Source organism: Stegodyphus dumicola, chromosome 9, assembly GCF_044657685.1.
Source record: "Stegodyphus dumicola isolate Sdum_Otavi_A_Nest chromosome 9, ASM4465768v1".
Taxonomy (NCBI): Eukaryota; Metazoa; Arthropoda; class Arachnida; order Araneae; family Eresidae; genus Stegodyphus; species Stegodyphus dumicola.
The window spans coordinates 54,564,280-54,581,615 of NC_140776.1; the positions used below are offsets into that span (position 1 = coordinate 54,564,280).

At 31.2% G+C, this 17,336-nt stretch overlaps 1 protein-coding gene across 5 annotated transcripts in view; it reads right to left on the reverse strand.

The window, feature by feature from the left end:
• The window catches only part of LOC118198157 (androgen-induced gene 1 protein-like), a 66,943-nt gene that overhangs the window by 22,610 nt on the left and 26,997 nt on the right, over positions 1-17,336 (reverse strand). For all 5 annotated transcript variants that reach the window (XM_085823452.1, XM_085823451.1, XM_035369780.2 and 2 more), the window contains 2 exons: positions 14,222-14,350; positions 10,559-10,660 (listed from right to left, as the gene is read on the reverse strand). In XM_085823452.1, coding sequence (XP_085679578.1) covers positions 10,559-10,660; positions 14,222-14,350 — 231 coding nt within the window. The remainder of the gene's footprint in view (positions 1-10,558; positions 10,661-14,221; positions 14,351-17,336) is intronic.

Consider the following 17,336-nt stretch of genomic DNA (forward strand, 5'->3'; position numbering starts at 1 on the left):
AGTTTTCTTAACATAATCAAAATTTACGTGGCTAAATCTCCGATGCCATAGCATTGCATCGTCTACTTTATTTAACTTTCCAATTTCTGTACCGTAACCTTTTACCTGTTGCATATCTAAATGGTTTTACGTGATAAAGTCCGTCATATCGTTTAGCGTAGCATAATCTATCCCAATTATTAAAGTATATCCACATCTTCCCTTTTGAAATCACAAAATGAGCACCAGCCTTTTCTAACCTTGCTCCCGATAATAAATTTTTTCTTAGATTTAGATTATATAACTCAATCCAATGTATTCGATTGCCTACTTTTACTGCAAATTTGACAGTACCCTTTCCTAGTACTTTACTTTCACAATTTCCTACAGCTAAAGACATACGTATATCGTTTATTTCTTCGAAATTTGTCATTAAATTTCTATTATTACAGAAATGAGTTGTAGCTGCAGTATCTACGACCCAATTAAATTTATCTCCGTTACCTCCTTTATCTGTAGTTGTTACATAATTTTCTATACTAGCATTAATTCTTTATCTTTAAACTGTCCATTTTTATCGTCTATTTTAAACTTCTGATTTTTACTTACATTTTCTTTACATTAAGCAATTAAGTGCCCAAATTTATGACATCTGAAACAAGGTCCTATTCTCATATTCCCCATTTTTTCTTAGATTTAATTTTATTTTCAACTTTATCTTTCCCTGCGTTTAAACTAATAGTATTAAACACGCTTACCTTGCTGTCTTCTAAATCGGCATTACCTGACGAAGTCGGCTTTCTTCCCTTACCAATTCTTCAGCAATACTTTCCAGCGTAAAATCTTCATCCTTCCACCTATATATCAACTGTACAATGCCGGCGTATTCCTGGGGTAATCTCCTTATTGCCTGGAATCCTTTAAAAAGATCTGCCAAGTTGTGAGCAGCTTCAGCCCACTTCTTTGCAGTCATTCTTATCCTCGCGATAAATAATCCAATTTCTTCATTTGGCGTATATCTAATACTAAAAAATTCATCCAGTAACTGAATTATTAGTAGACAATTAATAGACGAAAAATGTCTTACAAGATGAAATTTTAAAGTTTAATTTAAGAGAGTGTAAACTATTTTGTGATAACAAGTCTGCCATTGATTTTTCTAGATCGCCAATAGAAAACGGCCGAACCAACTTCTTTGCAGTCATTCTTATCCTCGCGATAAATAATCCTATTTCTTCATTTGGCGTATATCTAATACTAAAAAATTCATATAGTAACTGAATTATCCTTGCTCTTGTTTTGAGTTCGAATTGCTTCTGTAGAACGCTTCTTTACCACTTGAACATTCTTGTATCAGCGGCCTGAACTCAGCTTTAATTCCGTAATATAATGTAGTGAAGGTTCTGTTCTCTCTCAGTGTGAACTACTGCTTTTCACGCCTTGTTGCACTTTTATCTAATTCTTCTTCTTTGTCTTCTATGAAGCTCCAACAATTTCTATCCAGTAACAGCATTTTCATGTCGACTTTCCATCGATCCCAGTTGTCATGGTTTAACAACTCATAACCTTCAGGTAGTAATGACATCTTCAATTAAGTGTGAGCACAACGACTTGAACAAACTTCTCAGACAGGTCAGCTTCTTTTCGTGGATAACGGCCCTCTTCACCTACATTCTTTCAATGCTGAGTTGAACTGGATGACTGAATAGCTGTTGGCGCTGGGCCCATAACCCTGTTGGAAGTGGTGATAAAGGCAAAGCATGTTTTGCTTCCTTTAAATAAAACTAAGACTAAACTAAATAAAAATTCATGCTTTATTCCGTAAATAAAATAAAAGAGCTAACACTGTAGCCTTTACATTTAAAATCATTTGATTGAAAGCAAACTAGCATAATGCTAACTGATAATCACACAAGAGAGCAAAAACAAGAACCTTCGCCGATACCGGCGTACATATATATTATACTCGGCCAACCCGCCGATTTTGACGTCATCGGCCAATCGGCGGCAACCACGTTAGCTTACCGCCGATTGTCCTCTGATCAAAATTTGCATGTGGAAAACTAAAGCCAACAATTTACGACTGCGCATATGCGTTTGCGGAAGCGCAGAATAAGTTTTCGCGTGCGCGTTTAATGTATAACGGACGGTATAAGCTCTAATTATCTATTTCAGTTAATGTTGATGATTGCGTTGTTCCTTAATCTTCGAATTGTATCCGGCTTATTATTTTTTGCAGACTGTAAGAGCAATTTTATAAAAGTAAGCTTGAACTTTCGATTATGTCAAATAGAATTTCTGATGCTGGAGCTCCCAAAGGATCTAGAAAACGAAAGTATGTTTCGATGTCCATCAAACAAAAAACGAATTGCTACAAAAAATGGATAAAGCCATATCCTTTGTTTATCTAACCGTTACGAAATCTGTTTATCAATTTCACGCTGCTCTGCGCGGGGGAGGGGGGGACGTCGCGGCGCGCAATGAACTGAAAGTTGATCTGTCAGCACTATCGTTATCTTCAGGGCAGATGTTTTTATTTTATTCGGCTTACAATTCCTTACTAAATGTAGTATTTAATCTCGATGTACTCCGTCTTTGATATGATTTAAATCAAATTCCTCGTCATTATAAATATCACGAATACAAATCAAATAGTTTTCTGGTTGCAATTTTCTAATTTCGGCTATGCGTAAGGTATGCTTTACGCATGCGCGCGTTGAAAGAAATGTTTAATAAAGTAAACAAATAAATATTAAGCTTCTTTTTTTTTTTTTTTTTTTTTTTTTTTGTAAATTTTGATACCCTTTAGATCATAATTGCTCATTATTTTATAAATTACGGTTTCATATTTTTAATTTTATAATTTCTGCATGCCATCTTACCAGATTTAAACTGATGATCTATAATCCGGAAAAATCGATAATCCGGAATCGCCGAAGTCCCGACGAGTCCGGATTAAAGACTTTTGACTGTATAAGCATTATCTACTTCTTCACATTATGTTAACAGAGCATGTATTATTCTCAGTCTTATCTTTTTCCATGAAATCTAAAGGAAAATAATGATACTGGTTTATTAGGTAGGCAGAGCACGTCTTTCCTATCATCTAAGAACACTGAATGTGTTAAATCATCATCAAACATGTTAGCCATGTTATACATAGTCTAAGATCGAACTCATTGGGAATTTGGCGATTCCAAATATGGGATTTTTCTGGATATTAGATCATCTGTTTACATCCAGTAAGATAACATACAGAAATTATAAAATAAAAAATATGAAATAGTGTTTTATGAAATAATGAAGCATTTACGACCTTAAGGGAATCAAAATTTACAAAAAAAAAAAAACCTCAGTACTTAATGCGAGACTGTATGGTGTGACTGCACTACGTCCCAACGGATGAAACATTAATGGCATTTTTCATATGAAGAAATCATAGCCCTTCACATTCGAATTCTACTGCTGCTTCTGCTTTCATCTCTCATCTTGGAAGAAGTCATGTGACATCACGGCATGTTGTCATGATGGCATGTTGCCACTCTGAATCATGAAAAGGTTAACCTACATTTATATATATTTTTTTTCTTAAACATTTCTTTCAATTTAAGTAGTTTAAACTGCTTCAGTTTTTGTGCTAATACTCTCCTTTTAATTTAATAAATAGACATAACTTCTTGCTCAGTTACAAAGCTCCATTTTTCAAATCGGTATTTGCCCTGTCAAGAATTCCCACTAAATTGTCAATTGAAATTTTGTCATTCTTAACAACCTCACTTTTTTCACTACTGGTAGCGATATTTTCTGGATTTAGAACCATACTACAGATTTTGTTCTCTGTCAGTTGACTGATGTTTGGGATACAATCATTGCAAGGAAAAACTTATATCATCTCCATTTCCTACCACTTCTACACATTTCTTCACAAAGTTCATTAACTAGAAATCTTGTTTTTTTGTTTGCTGTATCTGAAAAATTTTAAATTCACAGCTATCATCATAAAGTTTAGCTAGCATCTGTAATTATTGGTGCTGAATCATGAGATTAGAGAATAAAAACATGTTCTGTTAAATATTGTCTTACTTTTCTAGCACCCTGACAAAGTTAAGCCTGAATTATATAGTTATTTATTATACTTATGCCTGTTTCTAACATATGCTTAAGGCTTATCTAACTCCCAAATAAATACATTCTCATGCATCTAGGGCCAGCACTAAACATTTTGTGGCCCGATGCAGTTTGTGCAGGTCCTAAATTCTGCTGCCAAGTGCCATCCCAAATTCTAAAATTTTTGCCGCCACTATATTTTGCATCCCAACGCTTTCTCAACATCTAAAGATTTTGCCATCTGTTAATTTTATTGTTTGGTGCTTCTCTAAATTTTAAAAATTTGCCTTTCCTTAAATTCTGCCTGGTGCATCACCACCAGCTATGGCAGCAATCTTGCACTTACCTGAATAACAGATTAATTATTCTCAATTCAAACAGCATTAAACGTAATCTAATTTATTATAGCTTATCTACTGGCTCAATTATAAAATCTACTTTTTTCATATAAAAAGAAATTTCTGTTAAATTTCTCCTTGTCACCTCATGAACACACTAAATACTTCACACTGTAGTTAGCTGAAGTCTTTAATCATTGCCAAGTGTAATATCAACATAAAAGATTACCATGGTCTTGATATTCAGTTACTAATATATTTTTTTTTTTTTTTTAATGTTTAGACATCACTGCATGATTCATTTTTCAAGCTGCCATGTGAAGAGAAAAACAAAAATAGTAAATAATGATTCTCCAGACTGGAATCAGGATATAAATTATTCACGGCTTGAAATTCAAAAACTAACATATGATGTTAAAATCAATGATGTTTTGATGTAAAATATTTCAGTCAGATGCATGCCAAGCAAAAAGCTACCGAGCCAAATACTTGATCATACAGGTTCATGCTAATAAATGATCATTTCTTCAATATAGAAATGTTTTATTTAGTGCCAAAATGAACTTAAGAATTGGGACTCTTTACATGTTTTATGGAAAGATATAAAATGTGCATACATAAAGCATACCAAAAAAATTTCTAAAAAAGAAAAAAGTTGCTGGCGATCCTGAGGTCTGGATTTTAGATCATTCCAGATACTGGATGTCTTGATTTCAGACTTTGTACTGTACTTAACAGGAAACAAGTATGTCATACTTAGTTAGTGGCTGATTTCTGGATTTATGAAATTGTATTTATGATTGAAACATCCAAATTTCAGCTAGTTCTTATTCTGGAACTACACAAATAGGCAGTGGCGTAACTAAAACTCTTGGGCCCCTATGCAAAAAATTTTCTTGAGGGAACCCAAAAAAATTTACAGTATTAAAAAAAAAAAAAAAAAAAAGGGAGGGGGAAACTGAATGGTTTTAGGTTTTAACAGTCAACCAAAAGGGTTTGTTAAGGTTGTTTATGCTTTGCTTTCGCTGAGCACACAATCTACCAGTCTGCTGTTGTACTTATTTCTGCTAATCTTTTCATTTTTTTCCTTTTGTCTTTTTAGCTTTATTATTAAGCATCGTTTTCTTCGTACTTACACCACATACAATTCAACACCAAAATTACAAAATTTTTAAAAGCTGAATAGCAGCATATGTCTACAATTCTAGATGCAATGGTAAGTGTTATCATATGTTTTTATATTTTTTTTTGTTTTTTACCAGTTCTTTATATCAGTATCCAGTTTTCTTAGTATGATGGCTAACAATTTTTTTTTCATAATTAAGTTTTTATGTGTTAAGTTTATTAAGTATTACGTTCATCTAACTTATGCTATATAAAACTCAGTGCAACAGCAAAATCACAATATACCTAAAACAGCATATTTATATTCGCTATATTATTTTTTTAAAACTAGCCCCTTGTACAGCAAGCTGCATAATATAGTTTTCATAAAAAGAAAAAGTACGTAATGATTTTAACGAGTCAGCTAATATTATTTCATAAAAATATTGACTACTTCTATTTAAACATGTCATGATTTTAACGTGTTTACTTGAATCAATCATATTAGAAAGTAGTAAAAAAAATATTCTCAAGAACAGCTTTTGTTACTTTTAAAATGCTTAGTTTATTATTCAGTAATCTTTCAGATTAAATCTGAAAGTATCTAAGGCTTTACTGAATAGCCACGCAGTGACACAAAAAAAATAAAAGAATTTTACTTCTAGCAGCGGCAGCACATTGCTTTCATAGAGACGACTTTGTTAATTTAAATTGAAAGATAAATAAATAGCTTACATTTTTTTTTGACTGGCAGCACTCTCATGCACCGAGATAAAATGTTCTGTTTCAAACAGTATTGCCATTGCTCGCTTTCAAATTCATTACAGTTTTACAAAATATTAAATAAATAATAAAACAAATTGGAAATTAAAATTCAGGCTTCCAGGTGCGCAATTTTGGGTGAAGGACTAGGTTATTCAAATTTTAATGGCTCTAGGTACCATCATTTTACAAGAAACATACATTCATACACGCAGAATCTTTATTATTTAATTTCCTTAAAAATAATACAGAGCGATAATATTTGACGGTAACAGTTTGATAAGGGATATGCTGTTTATAGTGAACCAAAGTAATGCATATTATATTAAACTGTAAATCACTCATATTGATAAATTTCATTTTTAAGTTTAATACTAGGACTGATTTTTGGAGTTTGTTAATGGAAATGCCAGTAACAGGTTAAATATATGAACAAAATTAAACACTCCAAATGATGATATGTTTTGAAAATTGAGAACTGCAAATGATATAGCACGATTTCTCTTTTAATTTGCAAAGTTCATTCCAAATTAAGTACCAAAATCATGCCTAGTTACTTCTTGATTTATACTTCAAAAATATATCTATTGATTATTCAATCATAATATCAAAATATATAGAAACAAAATAATACACAAAATAATTACATAAATATAAAATGCCAGCATAATAAAAAAAATTATTATACCTATTTTCAGGCATTTTTTAATTTAATTCTTGTAACCTTGCTACATATTTTGTTCTATTCATATATGCCTATATACATATAGATATATAGAATTTAAGGATTCCATATTAACTAATACGAATATAACCAAAAATGACATCAATAATATATTTTCTTATTCTGAAGAATTTTCTGCAGTCTAGTTTGTGTTATTTTTTAAATCACGAATCAAAAACAATTAAATGTTTACGCTGTGTTAGAAAATTAACAAAAAAATAGTGACCCGCAATGCATTTGTAATTTGGCAAACGGTCCTTTGACGTGAAAAGGTTGAAAGACATTTCAGTTACGACTACTTTCTCAAATACTCAGATATTTTGTATACATATAACATAGCATTCGAAATGCAAAACTCGCTACTACACTACAAATACTACAAATCCATTAATGTAACAAATACGTATCTTTTTGCTACTATGCTTTTTTAAAACAGATGTTATTTGCTTTACAATTTATCGTTCAATAATCCACTTTCATCGTGAAAAAATTGCATTCATTCAAAGAATTCAGTTTATTTTCTTATTTTCCTTTCTGGAATGCAGAAAGAGTAAACAATCTCCACATTTTCCCACAACTCCCAAGAGCTCAGTCTCCCCTTTTTCAGCTTCATCCGTATTTAGGGACATTTGTAATTTGTGACTTGACTGCATCTGATTGGTATTCATTTAGGCCACCATCCTCAAAGATCATTAATTTGTTGTGATTTAACTTGGTTCTTCTCGTTTCTGATGGGAAGCTATTCAGGGAAACCTAGGTTCCTCTCTAATTAGACGTTTGCATATGTAAAACATAACTAATAGAAATAGGTAAAAAAAAAAAGGTATTTTTAAGATAAACATTTATAAAAAATATCAGAGAAAAGTTCAGAAGTCAAACAACAAAAATCAGCGCTATATTTTCAAATTTTCACAGGACTAGTTTCGATGGTTTTACCGAATCATCATCCTCAGCTTCAAAAGTGCAAATAAATATGTTTTAATTGTGGTTTCATCAACAGATGGTGCCACTAGCTTATTTTCTGTCCAGGCTTTCTTATCTTATCTAATTATTATATCCTATCTCATTCATTTGCACTTTTGCAGCTGAGGATGGTGGTTCGGTAAAACCATCGAAACTAGTCTTGTGAAAATTTGAAAATATAACGCTGATTTTTGTTGTTTGACTTTTGAATTAGTAATTGTTTGGCGTGTTTTTGTGTCTTAATCAGAGAAAAGCTTTATAAGAAACTAGTACAGTCAAAAGTCCTTAATTCAGACACCCATAATGCGGAATGATCTATAATCCGGACCTCAAAGCTACAAACGTTCTGCGCATGCATCGCATTGATGCATGCGCGTAAGACCTTTACGGCTGCGAATATGCATATGCGCATAATACGTTTACGCATGTGCATTTAATGTATAACGGACGGTATAAGCTAAGCTAAAATAATCTAATTTAGTTAATGTTGCAGATTGCGTTGTTCCTTAATCTTCGAATTGGATCCGGCTTATTATTTTTTGCAGACTGTTAGAGCAATTTTATAAAAGTAAGTTTGAACATTCGATTGTGTCAAATAGAATTTCCGATATATATTTACTAATATGTAAAGGATTTACAAAGCGAAAGTATGTTTCGATGTCCATCAAACAAAAAGTGGAATTGCTGCAAAAAATGGATAAAGGCATATCCTTTGTTTTTATAACCATTCCGAAATCTGGTTATCAATTTCACGCTGCTCTGCGTGGAAGGGGAAACATCGCAGCATGCAATGAACTGGAAGTTGATCTGTCAGCACTATCCTTATCTTCAGGGCAGATGTTTTTATTTTATACGGCTTATAATTCCTTACTAAATATAGTATTTCATCTCAATGTACTCCTTTGATAATTTAAGTCAAATTCCTCGTCATTATAATTCGCTTCCAATAGTAAAGAGTTTATTCAAAACGAAAAAATTTCGATTGACAAGTTAGTCGGTATTCTCGGCACAGCAATTACAGACTTGAACAGCGGAATTTTGTTACTGAACAACAAATTATGTCTATTTATAGAATTAAAGAGAAAGTATTAGCACATAAAACGAAGCAACTCTAACAACTTGCATTAAAAGAAATGGTTAATAAAGTAAACAAATAAATATTAAGCTTTTTTTTTTTTTGTAAATTTTGATATCTTTTAGATAATAATTGCTCTTTATTTCATAAATTACGGTTTTATATTTTTAATTTTATAATTTCTGCATGCCATCTTACCAGATTTAAACTGATGATCTATAATCCGGAAAAATCGATAATCCGGAATCGCCAAAGTCCCAACGAGACTGGATTAACGACTTTTGACTGTATAGGTTTAATACGGGTAATATTCTTATTTGGCCTATATTATTACATGAAAAGCTTCCATTGGGTTTCTTCATCTTTCAAGAAAACATTCATTTTTTTATGTACAATAGCTGATTGTTGTCTGTCCCCTTTTTGCTGATTTAGAGAAAGTGAATACCTAAGTAGTTAGATTTTTTTTAAAAATATGCTTAAAATGTTAACACAGTCATCGCTTGTTATAATGGCCGCTCTATTACAATGACCAGTACGAAAGACATATAATTGATGACAGTCTAGTTTAGGTAAATTTTGCAATAACTACCATTCTTTATAACATATCTTTTCTTCTGTGTAATGCAAAAAGTTCAAATATTCACACATCAATAGCTTATGAATCATATCGAATAAGATTTCATTTTAAGTTTAAAAAATAATTAAATAAGGAAGCTTTGATATCTTTTTTTTTTTTTTTTTTTTTTTTTTGAATGAACCATTATCATGAGATATATGTAAATAAATTATTTGCATAACTAAGTTTTAAAACAAGAACTAGTATGACGTCTACAATGCCCAGAAGATGCAGTCATTTTTACTTCGGTCAAATGACCGTTTTCTTATATGACAAAATTTGACATGTGACTGCAGTATAAAATCACTTTCTGAAATTGAAATTTCTGTGATTTCTAGTGAATGTCAGGAGTCCTGACTTCATACATATAAATGTAGTTCAGCAGGACATTTAAGGGTCCCCTGAGCCTTCGGGCCCCTATGCGATGGCATTCCTTGCATACCCTTATTTACGCCACTGCAAATAGGAACATAAATTATACTTATTGCTTAGTAATAATTATTTTACAGAAGGATTCCAAAAGTCCTAAATGTTCTTTAAAACACTTTAAAAAGTTAAGTATATTTACTGTCATGCAGGGCAAAATTCCATACTACTGCATTTTGTTCAACAATGCCTTTTATTTTATCATTTGGTGTTTTCCCACAGTTTTTATCTTTTGAGTGCATGTGCCAATTTCTAGATATATGATGTTGTCTTTATGATTAACTGTTTCTTACATTCAAATTGCAAGAAATATCACTACTGTCATAATGAGAGCATAAACTGTCATTTATCAAGTTCTGTGCTTGGCTAATGAAAGAGTACTTAAATAACTTTTAATTCCAAAAAAAAAGCTTAATATATGAAACATTAAATAATAATTAAAAAACAATTTAAATAATACTTACAGACACATGATTTAACCATGCTGGGAATACAGCATCCAGAACTCTTGGAAAGATAAGTTCTCTATCTATTGTATACAATATCCAGAACACAGCTACTACAAACTGCAACAGAAGGGAAAAATTATATTCAAAATTATTATATTCAATTACATTCAAAATTAAAATACACTTCAAAATTACCAATTTATAATTATTATCTTCAATTATAATAATTGCTGCAAATTAAGAGATACATTAAAGTGCATCCCTCTAGCATAAAATCATTTATAACAGTCTTTCAAACCTTTCTGATCATTAGCCTATATCAGTGATTTGCAAAAGAGTTGGACAACCAACTCTGGAATTGATTCAAAAAAATTATTCACATTACTGAGCAAATGGACAGTTATTTCAGAGAATGGAGTGGTAGTTTCTTTTACAGTTGACAGACAGCTCTTTTTGGAATCATGCCAGGAATAAAGATGTCACATTCATTCACAAGCTGGTTCACTTAACTGAGCGAGTGAATATTCGGCTCACCAAAAGGAGTGAAGCTCTAGTTAGAAATGATCCAGAAAAGTTCAATTCCAATTTAGGAGAGAAAAGGATGTTTATTCTCAAATGTTAAAAGTGGCATTAAATTTCATCATTTCCCAACTTTTAGAAAATTATTTTTATTTTAAAATTTTACCATTGGTTCTATATAGGAAGTAGGTTTTAGGGAATTTCAAAACTACACTTAAATCAACTCGGGGATGCAGTATTTGATTAACTAAATTCTTCTGATCTCATCAGTTGTTCAATTAATTTTCCTCTTCACTTTAATCTGTCCAACGATTCCCGATCCCACTGCTTTGTTTTTGCTCTTCCCTTCATCCCTGCTAACCATTCTTGATTCACTTCTCTTTCCAAATGTTTTCCATCAAGGTTATTGCTAGTTAGTAGTAAGTCATAAAAAGGAACTGATTCAATTCAGTAAGCAAACAGTTCTGATCTGATTCCATAAAAGAGTGATTTGCCCATCTCCAATTCTTAATGATCCAGCAGTAACATTTAATATGGTAATTTTGGGTGGATTTAAAGTTTTATTTATTTTATTCTATCACTACAATAAATAATAATAAATGCAGTATAATTATTACTACAGTCAAAAGTCGTTAATTCCCGACTCGTCGGGACTTCGGCGATTCCGGATTATAGATCATCAGTTTAAATCTGGTAGAATGGCATGCAGAAATTATAAAATTAAAAATATGAAACCGTAATTTACAAAATAAAGAACAATTATGATCTAAAGTGTATCAAAATTTACAAAAAAAAAAGCTTAATATTTATTTGTTTACTTTATTAAACATTTCTTTCAATGTAAGTTGTTTAAGTTGCTTCGTTTTTTATGTGATAATACATTCTCTTTAATTCTATAAACAGACATAATTTCTTGTGCTGTGTCGAGAATACCGACTAATTTGTCAATCGAATTTTTTTCGTTTTCAATAACCTCTGTTAGTTTCTTCGCTATCGGAAGCGAATTATAATGACGAGGCATTTGATTTAAATCATATCAAAGACGGAGTACATCGAAATGAAATACTACATTTAGTAAGCAATTATAAGCCAAATAAAATAAAAACATCTGCCCTGAAGATAAGGATAGTGTTGACAGATCAACTTCCAATTCATTGCGCGCCGCCGCGGCGTTAAAGATAAACAAAGTTTACGCGCAGAAAGTTTGTAGCTTTGAGGTCCGGATTATAGATCATTCCGGATTATAGGCGTCCGAATTAAAGACTTTGGACTGTATAAATACCTGTCAATTACTTATATAATTAATTAAGTACTTAATTAATAAATATCTTTATTTAGAATTACTAACTATTTGCTAATAATTACATATTATTAATAAATTGTTTTTCTACTGTTCTTCTTTCTCTTCATTTTCATTCAACATGTTACAAAACTGAAATGTTTGGAAAAAATTTTCTTTATGCATCTTATATGACTTCCCTTCTCAAAATAGCTCAAAAATCAGATCTATTAAATCTTTTTAAACATAAAGGTTTTCAAGACATTCTAATATTTTATATGCACAAATACATGAAATGAATTTAAAATTTAAAAAATATTTTAGTAAAATTCATAATTAAAATCAAATTTCTTTATTTAAAGGAGAAAAAAGTATTAGCACACATTTCTATAATATTTTGTACAAATCAAAAGATTAATTTGCTCTTCATTTTGTCTTCAATCACAGGAAAAAGTTCAGAAACAGCACTCATCTCCTTCCACATATACTCTCTGTACCTATAAATGATTCTGATAAATGATTCTATTAAAACTGCTGTCATCTGTGTGATGCTACAAAAGGAATTGAAGCTCTTAAAGCTCTTTGTACTGGAGTATTCCTCTTCATTAGGGCTCAAAACTGTAGTGGAGAAGACAACACAAACTAGACAAGATCTGATGAAATATCAATAAGTTATTTGTCCATTCCAGTTGAGACTGTTCATAGAAGCTGTTTATTTGATCTAGTTGTACAGCTCAACCTCATCTGGAAACACCTCATAAACTAAACAGAAAAATATGATAAATGGTCAAAGAACATAATTTTCTTGTCTTCATTTAATATAAAAATCTCTCCCCTCCTCCTTCTTCAAAAGCACATGCAGCAGAGGAAAATATTCTTTGTCTAAGTAGTTTTCACCCCCAAATCCTGAAATGTTACAACTGTAAAAAGTTTTCCCATTATGACATAGTGTTGAACACTGAAAATGCCATGGTTCAAAAAACAAATATTTATTACAGAGTAATATGCAGAGATACATGCAGAGTTACATGCAGAGAAATACATGCAGATAAATACAAGCAGAGAGTGAAAAGTTACAGAGGTAATATATATAACTTTACAACAGATCATGGTTTAAAATCAAAAGTAATAAAGAATGGGATTAAGTTTCGGAATAATTCGGACCTGACCGAAAGCTAATGCATTGGATATGACAGAAAGCTATACTTCTTTTAACCAATGAGAATGCGATTACAAATATCTCTACACATAGTTAATGAGCTAAACTTTTAGAAAATAGTGCACAGATATATATGCTCTTTCTGAATCACTTATTAAGAGCTATTAGTTCTTAATTATGTTTTTTTATTTAAATAAGGCATATAAATTATAATTTTATATAAAAATTTTGATTGATTGGCAATATCAGGTCAAATTTGTTGACAAGGGATGTTTCAACATCATCAGTATAGAACGAAACAGCAAACTAGATCACAAAAAATTTGTAACTACTGCCATGTCCGTACTTGTTAATGGAAAACTCTCAACATATATATACTGCAGTATAAAAAAAATATATGTCATTGGTCTGTGCAATGAGTGAATACTACTGTAGCAATTCATGTTCATTTAATTGCATTTATGCTAATTTGGATCCTTTTGCAATTTTAATGAGAGCAAAATTATCCATAAAACCATAGTGAATGAAAAAAGGAAGTAACAGGATCCTTACAAAAAAGTAATCAATATTATCCTCTAATTTAATGCAGAGTTTAACAAGTAAACCTAAATCTCAGATTCCATTCATTCTATATTTTATGCAGATTCTGTTCCTCGCATTTTATGAAAAACAAAGCCATTTAATAACAAAATATTTTATTTCTAATTAAATTCATACTTACCACACCATATGGCAGTACAATACCAGCATACATTTTATCTCTGACCCTCATCATTTTATGATAAGTGCTTGGGGATACTTTTATTAAATCAAGGATACAAGATAAGGCAAAAAACAGAAACTGAGCAATCTGTAAAAAATCAAACAATTTATAACAATGACCAATTAAAGACAATATTTTAATGCAGTTTACAAGTGGAACAATTGTTTTTCAAATTAAATATTGAATGAATTCCAACAGGACACTTCACAATGATTTAAAATGCTCCAATCAGAACTTTAAAATATGGAAATTGAAAAAATTACCGATTTCATTTATCCTTTATGACCACAAAACTAAAACTAATGAAAAATGTTAACCTAAATTTTGCAGGTTTGAATTTTATTTCAGAATACAGTCAAAAGTCGTTAATTCGGACACCCATAATCCGGAATGATCTATAATCCGGACCTCAAAGCTACAAACTTTCTGCGCATGCGTCACTTTCACGCATGCGCACAGGCGTTTACGAGAGCGCATAAGACCCTTACAGCTGCGAATATGTTTGTGCGCATGCGCGTTTAATGTGTAATGGAGTTATACGCTAAGCTAAAGTTATCTAATTCAGTTAATGTTGCAGATTGCGTTGTTCCTTAATCTTCGAAATGGATCCGGCTTATTATTTTTTGCAGACTGTTAGAGCAATTTTATAAAAGTAAGCTTGAACTTTCGATTATGTCAAATAGAATTTCCGATATATATTTACTACAAAGCGAAAGTATGTTTTGAAATCCGAAATCTGTTTATCAATTTCACGCTGCTCTGCGGCAGAGGGGGGGGGCAGAAACGTCATTATTAGATTATGATATATTAGAAAGATTATGTCAAATAGAATTTCCGATATATATTTACTAATATGTAATTTGTATCTACAAAGCGAAAGTATGTTTTGAAATCCGAAATCTGTTTATCAATTTCACGCTGCGGATTGGAAGTTGATCTGTCAGCACTATCCTTATCTTCAGATGTTTTTATTTTATTTGGTTTATAATTCCGTAGTAAGTGTAGTATTTCATCTCGATATACTCCGTCTTTGATATGATTTAAATCAAGTTCCTCGTCATTATAATTCGCTTCCGATAGTGAAGAAAGTGACCCAGAGGTTATTGAAAACGAAAACATTTCGATTGACAAATTAGTCGGTATTCTCAACACAGCAATTATAGGACTTGAACAGCGGAACTTTGTAACTAAACAAGAAATTATGTCTGTTTAATAGAATTAAAGAGAAAGTATTATCACACGAAACGAAGCAACTTACATTGAAGGAAATGTTTGATAAAGTAAACAAATAAATATTAAGCTTTTTCTTTTTGTAAATTTTGATACCCTTTAGATTAAAATTGTTCTTTATTTCATAAATTACGGTTTCATATTTTTAATTTTGTAATTTCTGCATGCCATCTTACCAGATTTAAGCTGATGATCTATAATCCGGAAAAATCGATAATCCGGAATCGCCGAAGTCCCGACGAGTCTGGATTAACGACTTTTGACTGTACCTGTTTTATTTAAAATTACATACTTTTTAATTTCAAGTTACTGCATTTTGAAATCTCTCTAAGAGCAAATTAAACCTAGTAACTTTTAAATAAAAGAATCCCCCCTTTATAACATATGTTAAGATATTTTAGTTAAAATCAATGCTAAATCAAGTTATTCAAGCTAGTATAAACCACTTACATTTATTAATCTTAGATGAGTTTTCAAGGAAATAAAATATATTTCTATCAAATTAGATGCAAAAACAGATTATTATCCCAATCAAGTTAGAGACAAAAATAAATAATTATGTTACGATCCAACATTTAAAATGTCAACACTGAACTTGACAATCCGATTATGGGACCACTGTTACACCTAAAAATTTTTCATGAAAAATACACTATAGACTCTATCTTAACTAAACTTTTGTTCTTTGACTTCTAAATTAATCTTTCTTAACTAGCTTCTGTTTAACCGGATCTCCATTTTAACTGGCCATAATGAATTTTATAAAGATTTTTAAAAAAAGCAAAAAATTATAAAAAATTGAAAAATTCCATAATTATGTATTTTAAATATGAAATAAAAAGAAAGTAAACTTTAAAAACATAAGCACTTTGTACATTAAGCACACTCCTATTAATTAAAAAATATTTGAAATGGCTTATACAGTCAAAAGTATTTAATTCAGACGTTTACGCATAATATAATATGTTTACGCATGCGCATTTAATGTATAACAGAGGGTATAAGCTAAACTAAAATTATCTATTTCAGTTAATGTCGCAGATTGTGTTGTTCCTTAATCTTCGAATTGGATCCGGCTTATTATTTTTTGCAGACTGTTAGAGCAATTTTATAAAAGTAAGCTTGAACTTTTGATTATGTCAAAAAGAATTTCCTATCCTACAAAGCGAAAGCATGTTTCGATGTCCATCAAACAAAATGTGGAATTGCTGCAAAAAATGGATAAAAGCATATCCTTTGATTCTCTAACCATTCCGAAATATGTTTATCAATTTCACGCTACTCTGCGGGAAGGGGGGGCGACACGGCACGCAATGAACTGGAAGTTGATCTGTCAGCACTATCCTTATCTTCAGGGCACATGCTTTTATATTATTCGGCTTATAATTCCTTAGTAGATGTAGTATTTCATCTCGATGCACTCCGTCTTTAATATGATTTAAATCAAATTCCTCGCCATTATAAATATCACGAATACACATCAAATAGTTTTCTGGTTGCAATTTTCTAATTTCGACTATGCGTAATATATGCTTTACGCATGCGCGCGCTGAAAGAAATGTTTAATAAAGTAAACAAATAAATATTAAGCTTTTTTTTTTTTTGTAAATTTTGATACACTTTAGATCATAATTGTTCTTTATTTCGTAAATTACGGTTTCATATTTTTAATTTTATAATTTCTGCATGCCATCTTACCAGATTTAAACTGATGATCTATAATCCGGAAAAATCGATAATCCGGAATCGCCGAAGTCCCGACGAGCCCGGATTAAAGACTTTTGACTGTATTTGGTTTTTCCTGGATAATGCTCCTTCTCATCCTAGTGAAGATGAATTAAAA